Source organism: Antechinus flavipes, chromosome 5 (assembly GCF_016432865.1).
Source record: "Antechinus flavipes isolate AdamAnt ecotype Samford, QLD, Australia chromosome 5, AdamAnt_v2, whole genome shotgun sequence".
NCBI lineage: Eukaryota > Metazoa > Chordata > Mammalia > Dasyuromorphia > Dasyuridae > Antechinus > Antechinus flavipes.
The window spans coordinates 273,344,586-273,363,289 of NC_067402.1; the positions used below are offsets into that span (position 1 = coordinate 273,344,586).

The following is an 18,704-nucleotide window of genomic DNA, read 5'->3' on the forward strand; positions in this document are numbered from 1 at the left end:
CTTCTGTAGGCTTATGGAAAACATCTTCAGAATGACTCCAATAACAGATAGGATGATGGGGGTGACGCATATCTTATTCTGTTCCCTTAAAATTTTTACTTCTTGCTTTGGATCTCAATGTAGTTAAAGCTTTTCGTTCCACACAGATTGGAAGTCATGAGACTTGGAATGATATAACCTATTTTAAAAGTATCATTCTAGTGAGTATGGAAGATACATATGATATCAGACAAAATTTTGGCTGTTTTTTTTTTCTTTTACATTTTCTATTATAAATAAAGAATGGTGCCCTGAGAAGGAATGGGGTGAAGAAGGGATAATACAGAGAAACACAGATGATGTAAAAAATGACTGAACAGCAATAGGGGATGTGACAATAACAGAATGATAATAATAATAGCTAACTTGTTCTCCTTTTTCTTTTTATAGATCAGTGTTAAATCTAAGAAACCATGGATGGAAAACCTCTCTTTAATATATCTCCAGAATCAGTATAGTTTATTGGTTGAATCTTCAAGTCTATTTTGAGTTCTCTCTAGGCAATAGGGGGATCTATCATTTCTTTGTTGTTTAGTCATTTTTAGTTAGGTCTGACTCTTTTTCACCCTGTTTGGGTTTTTTTTGTTTGTTTGTTTGTTTGTTTTTTGTTTTTTGTTTTTTTTTTTTTTTGGCAAAGATACCGAAATAGTTTGCCATTTTCTTCTCCAGATCATTTTATAGCTGAGGAAACTGAGGCAAACAGGATTAAGTGACTTGCCCAGGGTCACACAGCTAATACATGTCTGAGGCCAAATTTGAACTCAGAAAAATGAGTCTGCGCACTAATCAGTCGTCCACAGAAGTTGTTTTTGCAACATGCTATGCTACAGCATTTCTATTTCCTTGCATAATTTGCAGTGATCGGTAAGACTAGTATTTTTCAGGACTGCTTGCCAGTTTCTGATGGAGATGACCTGATCAGAAATGGCTATCATAAAACCATCTGTTTTTATAAACAAGAATTCAAGATGGCATCATTTATTTAATGCTCTTTTGGTGCTGGTACTGCTGTTTGATACAGTGGTTTAGGAGTCAAGAAACCCTGTTCATTCCACTTATCAGCTGTGTGGTTTGGGACTAGGTATCCTAGCTCTGAGCACTTCCTATTCCTCAAATAGAAAATGAATGAATTGGACTAGATGACCTCAAAGGTCCTTTTCTGCATCTAAGCTTTTCATTCTCTGATTTGGCATTATGACTTTCAAAGCCCCTTCCAGCTTCAGTCTGTGTTCCCAAAACCCTATGCTCTCCAAAATTTGTCTAGATGACCTCAAAGTTCTTGAGTCACATTTTTCCATGAAAGCAGTAATAATAAGAAGAGAGTATCTGAGGTATTTAGAGTGACTGGCTCTTACAGTTTATGCATAAATGAAAACACTGTGATCTAATGTTTTATTGATTAGACGTAATTAGACACAAAAAGGATTCCAACAAACAATAGCAATGCAATCCAGTCACAAAGTAATGAGCCCCAACTTATCAATGATTTGGAAAATGTATTTGAGGGATGATAATTGTCCTGAAAGTTCCCACAGCTTGAAATGAAAACTGGTAGCATTTAATTAGCACTTGGATTTAAGAAGAAATGTGGAAAAATACTCAGAAATTATGTAATATGTGATGTAAAAAGCTCCACTGAAATGATGGCTTGTCACAGTATTAATCACTTTTGAGCCAGGAAATGTGCTCAGTTGACAATGATGCCTTTTGAGAGTATGGGTGTCCTTACCACAAGGAAGTTTGAATTCTATTATCATCACACATACAGTCATCTCTTTATTATATATAAGAGTGAACGGGAACACAGACATTGGATATATTCCAAATCTCAAGAAATAGATGCCTAATTATTGAGTTTTAACCTCAGAAATCCATCCTAGATTCCCAGAATTGGAGCTGGAATGAACCCTGGAGTCCCTCTTTTCCTATCCCTAACTAAGAATTCGTTCTACAACATTTATGACCATTAGTCAATTAGGCTATGCCAGAAGATTTCTTGTAATATTTATGTCACTAGGTCAATGAAGTTAAATGAACACACTCAAGATAACAGCCAGCAAATGTCAGAGGCAAGATTGGACCTCAGGTCTGTCAGGCACCACTCCATTCAGAATGTCCTACTACTTCAGTCCTGACAATCTTTATTGCATTATATCGAAGAGTCGATGATTAGATCATTGATGTGGGCATTCTCTGCAATGATGCAGAGACCAATCCAATCAGTGCCTGCCCTATTTTAACCCCAGAGCATCCACTCTGAAGCCTGGGGCCCTTTTCCTTTACAGAGATACACAGAAAATATTTATCAGTTTTTTGGGTTGTTTTTTTTTTTTCTTCTTCCATGTTGCAAATCACTTTTTAAAAAATCCCATTTCTTTTGACAATCCAGAGGCTACTTGAGTAGTTAGTCTTATTATAACAAGAGAAAATGAAGTAGTCTCCAGCATATTAAGTAGACCTGTGGGGGTAAATTAAAGAGAAAATATAGACAAAAGTCATTCAAAACAATCCAACATGGGTCCCAATTTGTATCTCTAGAGGGATCATTCACATCAATACACTATGATCCCATTGGCATCCTGGAGTACTTAATGACATTTTTAAATAGGACTTCTGCTCGCATATTTGTCAATTATATGTTCAAGAAGTTCAGGACCCCATAATGCACCTCTCCATTGACTCTAAGATGATTCTCAATTTAAAATGGTCAGAGACTTCAGTATTGTAGTACTAGAACTTATCAGAGTCTGAATACAATATTGGAGTCTTGCACTTATATATATCATCAGAAGAATACTGGCATTTGGGTCACCCTTTTGTTTCAGAAAGCTATCATCTAGGTGATACAAGGGATAGAATACTGGACTTAGAGTCAGGAACAAATTAGTTTAAAACAGACTACAGGCATTTAATAATCACATGATCCTTGGCAAGTCACTTAACCTGTGTCTGTTTTGGTTTCTTCATCTATAAAAGATTAATAATAGTCTGATCTCTGACCTGCTTTGTAAAGCACTTTGGAAAACTTCAAGCACTATATGAGTGCTAATTATTATTATTATTATTCATAATTTTTATTCACAAAATAATTTTTCTAATTCCCAAAGGCCATGCAGACCACTCTATTCCTGCTATTCAATTCTGGACCCAGCTCACTGCCCATTTGAAGTAATTTTCTGAGATCTATTTACTATTGGATGTTTTCTACAGGCATATCCTAGTCTAGACAACATAAATATCTCATTCATTTGGTTTTTCCTGGTGGATAGGTTTTTAGGATAGGTTGGATAGAGTTTTAACCTTATTAAATTTCAACTTAGATTTGGCCCATTATTCCAATCTGTTAAAATCTCTTGGAACCTTGATTCTGTCACATAATATATTTTTGATGACTTCTTCCAGTTTTGTGTGATCTTTGAATTTGATAAATACGTCTGCTATGATAATATTCATCATTATAAAACATGTAGAAAAGTTACCACGGTTACAAAATAGAAAACTGGTCAATAGTACCAAACTTGAAATACTTAAAAAAGACTTTTTCAATTTTTTAAATTGCTGTCAGTTTTTCTCCTAAGAATCTTTTTTCAAAGTCCTAATGATATATATTACACAAATGTAACTGATAAGCAGAAAGATTTTTCAGGAGATATAAACAGTCTGGTAAAGAAAATTGGGGCCCAGGGAGGAGGGAGGAACTATCAAGCAAACTGAATGAGACAAGATAATTAAAGAAGAGAAAGTACAAGTACTGAACTTGAATTTTACTGAAAAATGCAGCTAACAGTGTTGTTTTATTTTTTCACACATATTCACAGTAGGTAAAGCCAAGAGAAAATTAGTCTAATAAAAGATAAAGTGAAAGAGAATAGATTTACAGCATAAGATTCCCCTGGAAGGCTCAGGCCTTTGCTCCTCCTCTAATTAGGTTCTCTGGATACCTGCAGGGTTTTGTCTACAAAATACACACCATTAAGTCCTCATCTATCTCTGAGCTTTGGGAAGAATAAAATTCAGGAAGAGAACAAACAATTCACTTGGCCTTGACCTCACTTTTGGTGATTATGGAGTAGTTTTCCTGACCCTACAGTCTATCTATTCCTAATTGGCTTTCTGGATTTTGCAGATTCGGGAATAATCTGATCTTCCCCCTATCTTCAATGACTTTCCAGATGCTATAACCAGTCAGAAAAGCAGCTAGTTGGAATAGTAGGTAGAATGTTTGGATATGAAGACAGAAAGCTCTGATCTCAAATATGGTCCCAGATACTTAATAATGGTATGATTCAAGTGTCTTAATGTCTCAGCCTTAAGTTCCTCATCTGTAAAATGACAGGGTTGGATGTGATGGTCTTTAAGATCGCTTTTAAATTTCCAGTTATGAATTTGGAATTATGCCCAGCAGGCTATAAAACTGTGCATACCCTTCAACCCGGCAATGTCATCCCTGTATCTTTGCAAAAAAAAAAAAAAAATGTTTGTAGCAATCCTTTTTATAGTGGCAAGAAAATAGAAATTGAGTAGATGCTCATCAGTTGGAGAATGGCTGAACAAGTTAAGGTACATGAATGTTATGGACTATTATTGTTCTATAAGAAATGATGAGCAGGCTGATTTCAGAAAAGCCTGGACTTACACGGACTGATGCTGAGCAGAACCAAGAGGACATTCTACACAGCAACAACAAAATCGTGGGATGATCAACTGTGACAGACTTGTCTCTTCCCAACAACGAAGTGATTCAAGGCAATTTCAATGGACTTGGGTTGGAAAATGCCATCCACATCCAGAGACAAAATTATGGAGACTGAATAGGGATTGAAGCATAGTACTTTCACTTTTCTTTTTTTGTTTGTTTTTTTCCTCTTTCTTCTGATTTTTCTTGCATAATATAACAAATGTGAAAATATATTTTTAAAAAATTGCACATATTTAATTTATATTAGATTAGTTGTTTTCTTGGGGAAAGGAGAGGTCAGAAAAGGAGGGGCAAAAATTTGGAACACCAAGTCTTATAAAAATAAACATTGAAAACTATCTTTACATATATTTGAGAAAATAGTACTGAAAAAGTTTTTAAAAGTTTTAAAAGTCACTAAAAATAAATTTTGCAAAAATTAAAAAAAATAAATTTATAGTTATAATGACATAAATTACAGTGCTCATTTTCTCCTCACACCATTGATTCTTAGTCAAGAACTCTAAGATCTGATCTTTCCATGTTGTGTAGATTCCAGGTCCTAGTCCTTCTTGTCCCTGAAGCTTAGAGTTGGAATCAGATGAGAGAATCACACACTTATTTAAAATTGGAAGAGATCTAGAAAGCAATTAGGAGAGCAAAGAAGAGTAGGAAGAAGATCAGGAAGAGGAAGAGAAAAAAAAGGAGGAAGAGAAAGAACAAAAAGAACAAAACCAATTAAGACCAAAAGTAGTCACAGTGGTAATAATCATCATTGTCATCATTTTCATTGCCATAATCATCCTTGTGATAGTAGTGTTGATTGGGGGAGTGAAACACTGTATAAAAGTTTATGATAAGAATTTGATAGCTAAGAAATGTAAGCAACTTAAGATCAAAAGACATTCTATTGTCTTTGATATTGTCTATTGATAAGTGGGAGAATAGTTCATAAAAGAATTGCAGATTATTAATAATCATATAAAATAAGTCAGTCAGCAGAAGAGATCAGCTATGTAATATGCAAAATCATGTAACAAAACACAACACAGGAGTTTAGCTTTTGATAAAGCCAAAGACCCCAGGTACATGGGGTAAGAACTCATTACTTGACAAAAAAAAAAAAAAAACTGAAAAAATTGGATCAACAATCTGCCAGATTAGTATTTTAAAACATCTCCAACCATGTTCTGAGAGAAGCTCCCAAATAAATACATGACTTAAGCTGAAAGGTACATACAGGATGAATGTGAACAAAGGAAAGAATGATCCAAAATGTACTAATAACATTTGAAAAAAATTTATTATATTATGACATATAATAATAATAAATAAGATAAATTGGTGAGTGGGGACATAAGAAAAGACTTCTCAAATTGGTTCATTCCAAGGAAGATAATTCTGAAATGCAAAATAGGACTTGCCAAGTCCATTCTAGCCAAGCACACATTAATTAATTTTTCAAATAATTATTTTTTGAATATAGCTTTTTGTAATGGGCTAAGGCTCGGGTTGATACACTGAGGTCCCAAGCACATGAGGCTAAATAGTAATGGGACCATACTCTATTAATATATAAGCTTGGAGAAAGAATGGCCCCCGCCCACTCTTTGTGCAAGTCCTGATGTGTTGTATAGGAAATGACGATTTTGGTGGGTGGAGGCAGGGGAGTGGAAAAGGAAGGGGAAGGAGAGACTGCTCGCATTGCCATTGTGACGGCCTTTCAGCTCAGGTCTCTCTCTCTTTTCTTTCCATCTCCTCACCTCTTCCTCTTTCTCCCTAGATTCTTTGTCTCCCTGAATATCTCTCTCTCTCTCTCTGTCTCTCTCTCTCTCTCTCTCTCTCTCTCTCTCTTTCTCTTTCTCTCTTTCTCTCTTTTGCTCTCTCTCTTTTCTTTTCTCTCTTTCTCTCTCAGTCTCTCTTCTTTCTTCTCTCTCTTTTCTTTTCTATCACTTTCTCCCTCTCTGTCTCTCTGTCTCTGTCTGTTTATCTAGAGAGACAGAGACAGAGAGGGAGAAAGAGAAAGAGAAGAAAAGAGAGGGGAGAGAGAGAGAGAGAAGAAAGAAGAGAGACTGAGACAGAGAGAGAGGGAGAAAGTAAGAGAGAGAGAAAAAAAGAAAAAAGAGAGAGAGAGAAACAGAGAGAGTGAGAGAGAGAGAGAGAAAGAGAGAGAGAGAAATATTCAGGGAGACAAAGAAACTAGGGAGAAAGAGGAAGAGGTGAAGAGATGGAAAGAAAGAGAGAGAGACCTGAGCTGAAAGGCCGTCACAATGACAATGCGAGCAGTCTCTCCTTCCCCTTCCTTTTCCACTCCCCTACCTCCACCCACCAAAATCGTCATTTCTTATATAACACATCAGGACTTGCACAAAGAGTGGGCGGGGGCCATTCTTTCTCCAAGCTTATATATTAATAGAGTATGGTCCCATTACTATTTAGCCTCATGTGCTTGGGACCTCAGTGCATCAACCTGAGCCTTAGCCCATTACAGCTTTTCATTTTTCAAACACATGCAAAGACAATTTTTAAAATTCATCTTTGAAAATCCTTGTGTTCCAATTTTTTTCTCTTCTTCCTCTGTTACACAGCCAAGTAATCCAATACAAGGACATATTTCTATTAAAGCATGGATATTAAAGATGGCATGTTGAGTTTGAGCAATAAGTTTGTTGTGTCCAACATTGGCTTCTGTGAACATAATAGCTTCCATCCTTTGGTATGCCAAATAGCAAGGTCAGACTACTTCAATATATAAAGTAGACAGCTACTAATATCATGTGACAATTGCTGAAAAGACTCCAATTCCCCAAACACCATGTAAGTTTATGTCAACTTCTTTCCTTTCTCTATGTCAGTTGTTTTTTTGGGGGAGAGACAAGTTATCACTTCTAAGAAAGATCAAAGATGATTCTTAACTCAATGGCTTTTTAAAAGGTCATGGCTTTATTAAAAAAAAAAAAAGCCACCTGAATTTTCAATTTAAAGTGAGTTTTCAGAAGAATTTAGAAGTACAGCTTCAATTTAAGCTTGGCAGTAATTTATATCAAACAAGAAATCTGAAATCTCCATTGCTTAACACAGTACTAGGCACACAGTCAGTCCTTAATTTTTTTATTTATCATTTGTTTATTGACCAGTTAAATGAATATCATTTTGATTTATATATAAAGCAAAAGATAATATAAGGATTATATTCAATTCCTCTTGAGGACTAGTGATGCAGAAGTCATTCGATCTTGAGCAAAGGTGGGGCTCATCCTTTACATTTTTTCCCAGAAATTAAAAAAAAAAAAAACTTTCCCCCAGAAATAATTTAAAAATAATTTTCACAAGTGCATATTTAATAATCTTAGAACACCATGGTGAGCCAAAAGGGATTTTTAGATGCTGTCTAAAATCAGTTTTACAAATGAAGAAGGTGAAATTCAGAGAAGCAATACAGCTTTTTTCAAGATTAAAAAAGGAATAGATAGCAGTTGCAGGGTAGTACAGTAGAGGATTTGAATCCAGGTCCTTTGACTCCAATGTCACCCTTGTTTCTTCTATACTAGTCTGCCTCCCAGCTATCTCATCAATATCTCCCCCATTTTAAGATAAGGCATAAAGATAAGAGCATGTGATCATAGAATAAGAAGTGTGGAGGGAGAAAAAGAGAAACAAAGGAGAAGGGAAGGAAGAAAGAAAGGGGAGGAAGGAGAAGACTTGGGGAAGAGGAAGAGAGGGAAAGGGAAAGGGAGCAAGTAGAAGAATGAAAGAGTAGAAAAGAGCATAGCAAGGAAAAAGGGGGGAGAGAGAGAAATATGGGAAGAGGGAGAGAAAGAGACAGAGATGAGAGAGATAAAGAAAAAGTATTAGCACTCATGCTGAGTTGCTAAGTGGTCCTTGGTATGACAAGATGAGCAAGTGGATGGAGGTTGATTCGTTCATTTTACTTATTGCTTCCTTGAAACAATGACTAAGCTTTGGTCAAGTAAGTATAACAATAAGAAGAAGGAAGAGGAGGAGGCAGAAAATGTGTTTCTAGCTTTTTAAGGTTTGAAAAACATTCTATTACCTCATTTCCATAGTTCCACAGAATTGGTACTATTATTATCTTCATTTGACAGATAAGGGAACTGAGGCTAAGTTTAAGCAACTTTTAAAAATCACACCAGTAGTGCATGAGCTAAGATGTAAACTCAGATCTTCCAAAACTTAAGTCCAAAGTGTTCATTCACTGTACAACAGTGGGTAAGATGATTCTAGTAAGCTTGAAAATAGCTAAGTTTGAATTGAAGAAAATTCATTAGATCTCTGCCCTAAACTGTGTTGAAATACATACTATGTTTCTAAGGGAGGGCTGTGGGTTGTTCCTTGTTTGATATCAATGAGGGTCATTTTTTTCCCAAGATGTTTATTTTCCCCCCAAGTAATCAAGCATACTGGGAATAAAATCACCACTTGTAACAATAAGCTCAAATTGTATAAGAAAAGGTCAGTTACTGGAAGACCAGTTATTGTTATTTAGTTTAAGACTATTTTCCTCTAGATATTTGACAAGAACATTTTTAGCATTCATTTTTACAAGATTTTGAGTTCTAAAGTTTTCTCCCTCTCTCCTTCCATTCTTCCCTTCCCCTCTTCTGAAGACAGTTTGATTTAGGTTATACATACACTAACATATAGAACATGTCCATATTAGTTACTGTTGTGAAAAAAAGATACAGATTAAAAGGGGGAAAATATGAGAAAAAATAAAGTGGAAAAAAATGCTTCAATCTAAAAATTCCACTAGTTCTTTATATGATTATAGATGGTCTTTTCATTGCTGAGTATTGCATCTTTGTATTGCTGAGAAGAGTTGAGTCTTTCATAGATGATCACCACATAATTGCTGCTACTATGCACAATGTTTTTCTGCTCATTTCACTTAGCATCAGTTTGTGTGAGTCTTTCCAGGTTTTTCTAAAATCTGCCTGTTCATTATTTTTTATTGCACAATAATATTCCATTACATTCATAAACCACATTTTATTCAGTTACTCCACAATTGATAGGCATCCTCTTAAGTTCCAATAATTTGCTACCATTAAAAGGGATACAATAAATATTTTTGTACATGTAGGTTCTTTTCCATTTTCTATGATCTCTTTGAAATACATACTTAGTAGTGACATTGTAAGATCAAGATATATACTCAGTTTGGTTGCCCGGTAGGTATAGTTTCAAATTATTCTCCAGAATGGTGGATAGAGTTCATATTTCTATGGACAGTGTATTAGTATCCCAATTTCCTCACATCCTCTCCAAAATTTAGCACTTTCCTTTTTTGTCATATTGGTCAATCTGATGGCCGGGAGGCCATCTTATATCTAAGAGTTGTTTTAATTTGCATTTTTAAAAAAATCTACATTTTTCTAATCAAAAGTAATTTAGAGTACTCTTTCATATTCCTATAGAAAGTTTTTATTTCTTCATCTGAAAACACCCTGATTCATGAACTTTAATCATTTATCTATTGGGAAATGACTTGTATTTTTATAAATCAGGCCTAATTCTCTATATATTTGAGAAATGAGTCTTTTAATGGAGACATACTGCAGAGATTGCTTTGTAACTTTCTGCTTTCCTCATAATCTTGGATGGGCTGGTTTTGTTTGGACAAAGGCATTGTAATTTAATATGATTAAAATTATATATTTTATATTTTGCAATGTTCTTGTTTGATCAAGAATTTTCCCCCTTTCCATCAGCATGTCTATTTTACTTATGGTGTCCCTTTTTAAGTCTAAACCATGCACTCATTTAGACCTTATTTTATTATGTTGTTAGACTACATCTGATTTGTGTCCTATTGTTTTCTAGTGTTTTTATAGGAATACCTCCTGTATTTTGTCAGAATCTTTTTTCTGTATCTATTAAGATATTCACAGGATTTCTGTCAGTTTTATTATTGGTATGGTCAATTATGCTGATAGTTTTCCTAATATTGAACTAGTCTAGCATTCTTGGTATAAATCCCACATGATCATAATATGTTATCTGTGTGATAAATTGCTATAATCTCTTTGCTAATATTTTATTTTATTTTATTTTGCATCAATATTTACTAGGTAAATTGGTTTGTAATTTTCTTTCTCTGTTTTGGCTCTTTCTGGCTTAGGTGTCAGAACCATATTTGTATCATAAAAGAAACTTAGTAGGACTCCTATTTTTCCAAATAGTTTACATAGTATTAGAATTGATTGTTCTTCTATGATTATAGATTTCATTTGTAAATCTATCTAATCCTGGAGATTTTTTTATTATTATTATAGCTTTTTATTTACAAGAGACATACTTGGGTAATTTTTCAGCATTGACCCTTGCAAAACCTTCTGTTCCAACTTTTCCCCTTCTTCCCCCCACTCTCTCCCCCAGATGGCAGGTAGACCAATACATGTTAAATATGTTAAAGTATATGTTAAATACAATATATGTATACATATCCATACAATTATTTTGTTGCACAAGAAGAATCAGACTTTGAAATAAGGTAAAATTAATCTGAGAAGGAAATCAAAAATGCAAGTGGATAAAAACAGAGGGATTGGAAATGCTATGCTGTGGTTCAAATTCATTTCCCAGAGTTCTTTCACTGGGTGTAGCTTGTTCTGTTCATTATTGAACAAATGGAAATGATTTGATTCATCTCATTGTTGAAGAGAGCCACATTGATCAGAACTGATCATCATATAGTATTGTTATTGAAGTATATAATGATCTCCTGGTCCTGCTCATTTTACTCAGCATCAGTTCATGTAAGTCTCTCCAGGCCTTTTTGAAATATACTTGCTGGTCATTTCTTACAGAACAATAATATTACCTGGAGACTTTTTTCTTAAGAAGTTTATTAATGTCTTGTTCAAATTATTTTTCTAAAATGAGTATTTTGTTTCCTTTTCTGTAAATCTGGACAATTTATGTTTTTGTAGTTATTCATCCATTCCACTAGATTGTAAAATTTATTGCTATACACTTGGATGAATTAACTCCTAGATTTTTTTTTTTTTTTTTGCTGAGGCAATTGGGGTTAAGTGACTTGCCCAGGGTCACACAGCTAGGAAATGTTAAGTGTCTGAGGTCATATTTGAACCCAGGTCCTCCTGACTTCAGGGCTGGAGCTCTATCCACTGCGCTACCCAATAAATTTTTAAAGGAAAAAAAAGGCAATGTAGTACAGTGGGAGAAGGCCCTGAAGTTAGAGGAGTATGTATTAGCTATATGTCCCAGCTGAGTTAATTTACCCTTGTGGTCCTCAGTTTCTTCACCTGTAAAATGAATCAGTTTGTTCAGATTGTCTTTGAGATTCCTTCTACTCCCTAAGCTATAATGTTATCGTTCTATGACTTAACATCTTTCACATTTGGTACACAGCCTCACTGAACTCAATGTTAAATGGTAACTAAAAGTAATAGTAGCACATATTTCATAATACTCTTCTGAGGATCAAATGAGAGTGTATATAAGTTATACTTCAAACCTTCCAGAGTTATTTAAATGTGGTTTTTAAAATGCAGGTTCAAATAGACACAAGTCCTAAAGCCCCCTCTTTTGTCTCCCTCAAACACAAGAACATTTATAGTCACCCCATGCACTATCCACTTGGGGTACATCTAGTGCCAAATCAAAGTTATGACATAGAAAACTCTATGAGAACATGCTGCCCTGGAAAGAACTCTGGACCAAATCAGCCAATTTTAATATCAGATTCTGCCTAAGGGAAATTTTGCCCATCTGCATTGTAAAGAAACTCTGATTTCACATATTAATTGCTTGAGCCCTCTAACAAATTGGAATATGATCAACTTAAAGACCTATAACTGGCACAGAGTGGACTCTTACAACCGTTGAACTGTGAGGGACAATAGAGTGGAGTACCTAGTCCATAAAAATGAATGATTACAATCAGAAACTAACAAATATCCCAGAGAACAACCCATATAGCATTCCATCTGATCTCCTCCCCACTTTATGCAGTCCTTAAATATTTGTCATCATGGAATGTTTAATGCCATTGGCCCCAGATGCCAAAATTACTACTGCCAGTATTAAATTCTTCATAACTTTATCATCACCATCTCTGTCATGTCCACAAGCTATTCAATCAATGACTATGTTCCTACACTCTTCAGTGAAGTAAACAACACAAACATTACAAGTCTTCTCTTATTTCCTTTTTTTCAAGCTCTTTATCCTCAAAAGCCTAAAGAGAGAGCACAAATAAAATTGTTTTACCTGTCTGATCAGCACCTTCGCTGCTGCCTTCTAAGGATGCCATGGAGCAGTTGGGTGGAGTGACTGAGGGGCTGTCAGGAAAACTTTTACACGCTGAGAATGAATTGGCTTCCAAGTCATTATGGCTATGATTCAAACGATGGAAATCCAGGGAAGAAACAATTGATGTCCGTTGCTTAGGCTAAAATAAACAAACGTACATAGAGTGTTTAGGAAGTTATTTTCATTTCTGCCCACTCTCCATACTTTAGCTTTCCTCTCCATTTTGTTTCTTAGTCCAGATTTGTGATTGCTTTACTCTGTTGGCAATCTAATAGTTCAAAAATTTATTCTACTAATGTGGAGTAACAACTCATCTAACTGATAAGGCATATTCTGAGAGAGTAGCTTGGAACAATAAGTCATATGCCCAGGGTTATAAAGCCAGTATGTGACAGAAATCAGACTCGAGTGTAGATCTTCTTAACTCAAGGGTTGGTTCTCTAGCCACTCTAGTGGGCTAACTCTCTGAAATGGCCTGGGTAAAAAGTACTTATTAAACTGTGTCAAACTACTGCTTTCCTCTGTCAGACAATGACACTATTAACGATTATATTTTCAAGTATCGATGCAATTGGCAAAATATCATATGGTGTGAAAGCTACATATAAAATCCAATTCTCCTTATAAAAACAAAATTCTCCCAAATGACCGTTTCAAAACCCCTAGAGATTTCCTTTCATTTCCCCTGAATTACCATAACTGAAAACCACTTTCCAAGATGGCTAGTTGCTATCCTCTATAATGAATAAGCCATGAGGAGGCAGGTGATAGGGGAACAACTCTGAATTCAAAAGACATGAATTCAAATACTACTTCTGATATTTTTTATGTCCTGGTTCTTGGATCTCTGGGTGTCAATTATCTCTTCTACAATGAAGGGAATGACCAATTGGCCTCTGAGGTGCCTCCTAGTTTTGGGTCTCTGATCTTATTATCAGCACATCCCTCAAGGCTGGAGCATTATAAGTACTTATTGTCTGTCTACTCAGTTCAGTGTTTTGGAACTCTGCCCGCAAAAATCAGATAACATGTATTCGATACAATACAAGGGACTCAAATGGAGTTTGCCAAAATATATTTATTTATTTCTAAAAGATTTCCATTAATCTCCAAAAGCAAATCAGAGTCAATGAATAGATATGACTGAGAGACCAAAAAAAAAAAAAAAAAAAAAAAAAACCTTCTGAGATCTGGCCTATTCCTTTTGCCAATAATGGATTGTTCCTTTGTATTCTTAATTAAATTGTTTTCAATTGCAGAGCTCTTGCCATCTTCCATTGGTAGACATTTCTTCTCATACTTTTCAAGCTATGAGTGGATGATCACTAATGGTGGAAGAGATCTATTCCTTCAAGAGGGACTGGACTCAATGATCTCTAATTCCCCTTCTATCTCTGGACTGTGAGGATGCAAATATGCATTATTTGAAGACTAGCATAACTTTTTTTTTTGTCTTAAAGTGCACACTACTGAAATATTAATATTTTACCAGCTAACACCCAGCATAACTCCTTAGCTTTCATTCTTACACCCTCACCATGAAACCTGATGCATTTACATAATTTTAAGTCTGTGTTCCATGTTGCAATGTGATTGCAAGGCAGGAGAACCAAGCATTTCATTTCAACCACATGAGGAAGAATTACAAGATTGAAACTTTAGTAATTTTTCCCCTTCTGATGTACAGTGGTATATTTATGGTATATTGTTGCTGCTCTCCTGTGTGTTTGCCATTTAAACTGTAGACCTCCACTCTTTTCAAAGGAGAGAATCCATCCAGAGTGATTTGGTGAAAAAAATCAAACAAACGAAAATTGTTTTTTGGGTGGTAGAGAATCTGACTCTCCCCCTGACTACCTAAGCAATCTTAATCATATTACTTCACATTATTGGGCCTCAATTTCTTTTTCTGTAAAATGAGATCAGATTAAATAATTTCTAAAATCCCCTTCGACTCAAGCGCCTATATCCCAGATTCTAATGTAAGTATATTTAAATAGCCATCGCACCCTGTTATTTTTTTTTCCAAAATTGTATCTGATTTTAATATAGAGCCTGCCATTTTTCCATTGTACAAACCTATGAGGTCATCAGTGTGGGGAATTCCTGCTTAGCAAATGCCCTCCACTAATGCAGATCAACATCAAATTAGTAAATCATAACAATAATAACAACAATATTAATTTATTAAGAATTCATATTTACATAGTACTTCTAGATTTACAAAGCACTTCACATATATTATGCTGATCCCCTCAACTACAGGAATTATTATCATCTCTATTTCACAGATAAGGAAGCTGAGGCTGAGAGAGATTAAATGGCATAACTAGAGTCCTCTTACTAGTAAGTATCTGAGGTAGAATCTTTCTGGTCTTTCTGGTTCTAAAACCAACCCTCTATCTATTATACTATGTTTTCATACCTTCAATACATCTTTAAAATATTGGCAAGAGAAATGAAGACATTTTATACCAATTTTTTCATGAAGAACTAAAGATTATTAGCATGATATTGAGAATTCTTTTGCCATCATAATTCCCTTCTGAAAGAGGAAGATTTTTTTAATGCATTACAAGAAACTCAGATAAAGAATAAGTCATTCTTTATTATCCCTTGCCAGCTCACTAACACAACCAAAATTAGTCTTTGAACCATTAGATGTTCCTTTCATTAAATAATTTGTATGTCATTAATTAGCAATAACAATGATGTGGATCCTAAATGAGAAGTGACCCAGTCAAAGCAACACTCAAATTTCTACTCACTTTTGTGTGTTGGAGTGGAGCCAAACTTTGAATTCTATCATTCTCCCCACCCTTTGTGAATTTCTTATAAGTCAAGCTGACTTAGCCCCAGGAGATAGATAGATAGATAGATAGATAGATAGATAGATAGATAATAGATAGAAAGACAGACAGACACACAGAATCAGAGACAGGGAGACAGACAGAAAGACAGAAAGAAGAAAATGTTTGGTGGTCACTAGCAAAATATTAAGAATGATGAGGACACCTTTTCTCATTACTGTGCATGAAGAAAAGCACTTTTATAAGAAGGGGAGAAATAACAATGATGAGGAAAAGGCTAATAAAAAGAGAAATAACACAGAGAGACAAAAAAGATAGACACAGAGACAAGACAGAGAGACAGGGAGGAGGTAGGGGAGGGAAAAAAGGAGGAGAGAAAGAGGGAGAGAGAGAGGGAGAGAAAGAGGGAGGAGAAAGGGGGAGAGAAAGGGGGAAGAAAAAAGAGAGGGGGAAGAGAGGAGGAGAGGGAGGAGAGGGAGAGGAAGAAGTCAACAAAGAATTCTTTTGCCATCATAATTCCCTTCTGAAAGAGGAAGATTTTTTGAATACATCACAAGTGATAAGCACTAAATGCCTCAGAAAGCCAGGTCTCAAGACCCTACTTAGTATACAAGAATATTATAGAATGAGGATCTGGATTCAAAATACATTTTTGCTGTTTATTATCTGGGTAATATCTGATAATTAGTTCAACCCCTCAGAGATCCAAGAAACTCTCCCAGGCCAAGCTATTAAACAGTTGTTTCTCTCCACTGGCAGGGCTGTTACTCACCACTTTCCCGTTACAAAAATGAAGTCACAGGAGCAGCCTGCCTGTCTCATCCCCAACCCCTCAAATCTTACATTTATTTATCTGTGAACATGCCATGTTTTCATTTTAAAAAATATAGGCTTCTTGAGTACTGGGCATATCTCAACTTTTCATTTGTATCCCCACTGCCTGGTATAGCACCTGGCATATGGTAGGCTCATAATAATTTACTATTGATTGATTATGACCATGAGCAAGTTACTGAATCTTAGTTTCCCTATTTGTAAAATGGGGATAATAATTCATTTCTAGTTTCAAACCATTAGCTATGAAAAATATTGCTTTGAAAGCCTTAAAAAGCTATATACATATAAATGAGCATTTACAATATGATAAAACCTCAGTTCCAAAATATTCACAACTTTCTTGTGAATATTCACTTTAACAACAATAATAACTAACATTCCTATAATGCCTTAACACTTGTAACAGATACACATATGTTGTCTCATTTGATTTTCAAAATAACCTTGAGATGTAGCCATTTTATTATTATCTCCATTTTACTGATGAGGAAATTAAGGAAGATAGCATTTAAAGGAGTTAGTTGCCCAGAGCAACATGGCTAAGGAAGTGGTTAAACTGTGATTCGATTTGTGACTTGCCTAAAACACACAGGAAATAAAATTCAGAGGGAGGATTGAACCCATATCCCATGACAAGAAGGCCAGCGGTCTTTGCATTGTATTATATACTTGTCTAGCTTATGCTCTTGTGGTCCAAAAAGAACTCGGCAGCTTTAAGTAGCTGGAGGAATCTAATATGGTAAAATTTAATGGGAATAACTATGATATTATAACCTAAGTTGAAAAAGTCAATGGAACAAACAAAGGGAACATGTATGCTAAAATAAGAATTAGATGTAGGAGCTGAGAGATCTGAACTAAAAGATCAACATAAGTCAACAGATTTAAAAACAGTCCCTAAAGCTCATAGTATGAAAATGGTATTAATATAATTAATAAGGGGCAGCTAACTGGCGCAGTGGATAGAGCACCTTCCCTGGAGTCAGAAGGACCTGAATTCAAATCTGGCCTCAGACACTTAAGACTTCTTAGCTGTATGACACTGGACATGTCATTTAACTGCAATTTTTTTAAATTAAAAATATAGAACTAATATTAGACTTTAATAATCCTCTTATATATAAAATCAGAGGACTGGAATGGATGGCTTCTAAGATTCTTTCCAGGTCTAAATCTATGAGTCTATAATCCTATGATATGAAAACAGAAGATAGCAACAAAATTATATATATACACACACACACACACACACACATACATTCACAATACATACATAACCATATTATACATATATACATAGATAACTTTGCTAGCAATTAGAGCTTCCCTACAGTGGAACGGGCTGTTCTAGGTGGTAGTGAATTGCTTGTCATGGAGATTTTCAAACAAATGTGGGTGATTATTTCTTGGGTATCATATGGAAGGTGTTCTTACCCAAGTATGAGTTAAATAACCTGTGGATCTTTTTTAATTATGATATTGTATGATTCTGTGATTCCAGGATATTGACTTGTAATGTCTGGTGGTCACTAGCAAAATATTACAAATGATGACACCTTTTTGTTAGAATCCTTACAAGATGGTAAGTCACTAGAATTGATAGAAACAATGCTTATGTTTACACCTTTGAGAATTCACCCATTAGCTCACACATTAGTTCACAAGTTTGGGAGATTTCAGGATTCAGTATGACATTCACAAGTTTACACCTTCCACAATCCCACTCTCAGAGGAGGAGTCAACCTTTGGGTTCACACCTTTAAGGAATCATATATAAGAAGCTCTTAGAGCATCAGTGAAGAGACTTGAAGAGACTGAGAAAGGAGGAGTTCAGTTAAAGAGACTGAAAGCCAGAATTTAGTCAGAAGAAGAATAGAACCAAGATTCAGAGAGAGCTGGAGGCTGAAGCTGGCAGACAAGCTGCAAGAGCTCTTGGAACCAAGCAGAGAGAGAGGCCTCTAAGAAAACTAACTAGGCTATTTTGAAGGAGACAATAAAGGATCTAAACTTTTAACACCTAGCTGCATTTGAGGTGATTATTA

At 35.2% G+C, this 18,704-nt stretch overlaps 1 protein-coding gene across 1 annotated transcript in view; it reads right to left on the reverse strand.

Moving 5' to 3' along the window:
• Positions 1-18,704, reverse strand: part of ANKS1B (ankyrin repeat and sterile alpha motif domain containing 1B) — a 1,349,660-nt gene that overhangs the window by 816,007 nt on the left and 514,949 nt on the right. The window contains exon 12 of the mRNA XM_052001623.1: positions 12,974-13,154. Within this exon, the coding sequence (XP_051857583.1) occupies positions 12,974-13,154 (181 nt within the window). The remainder of the gene's footprint in view (positions 1-12,973; positions 13,155-18,704) is intronic.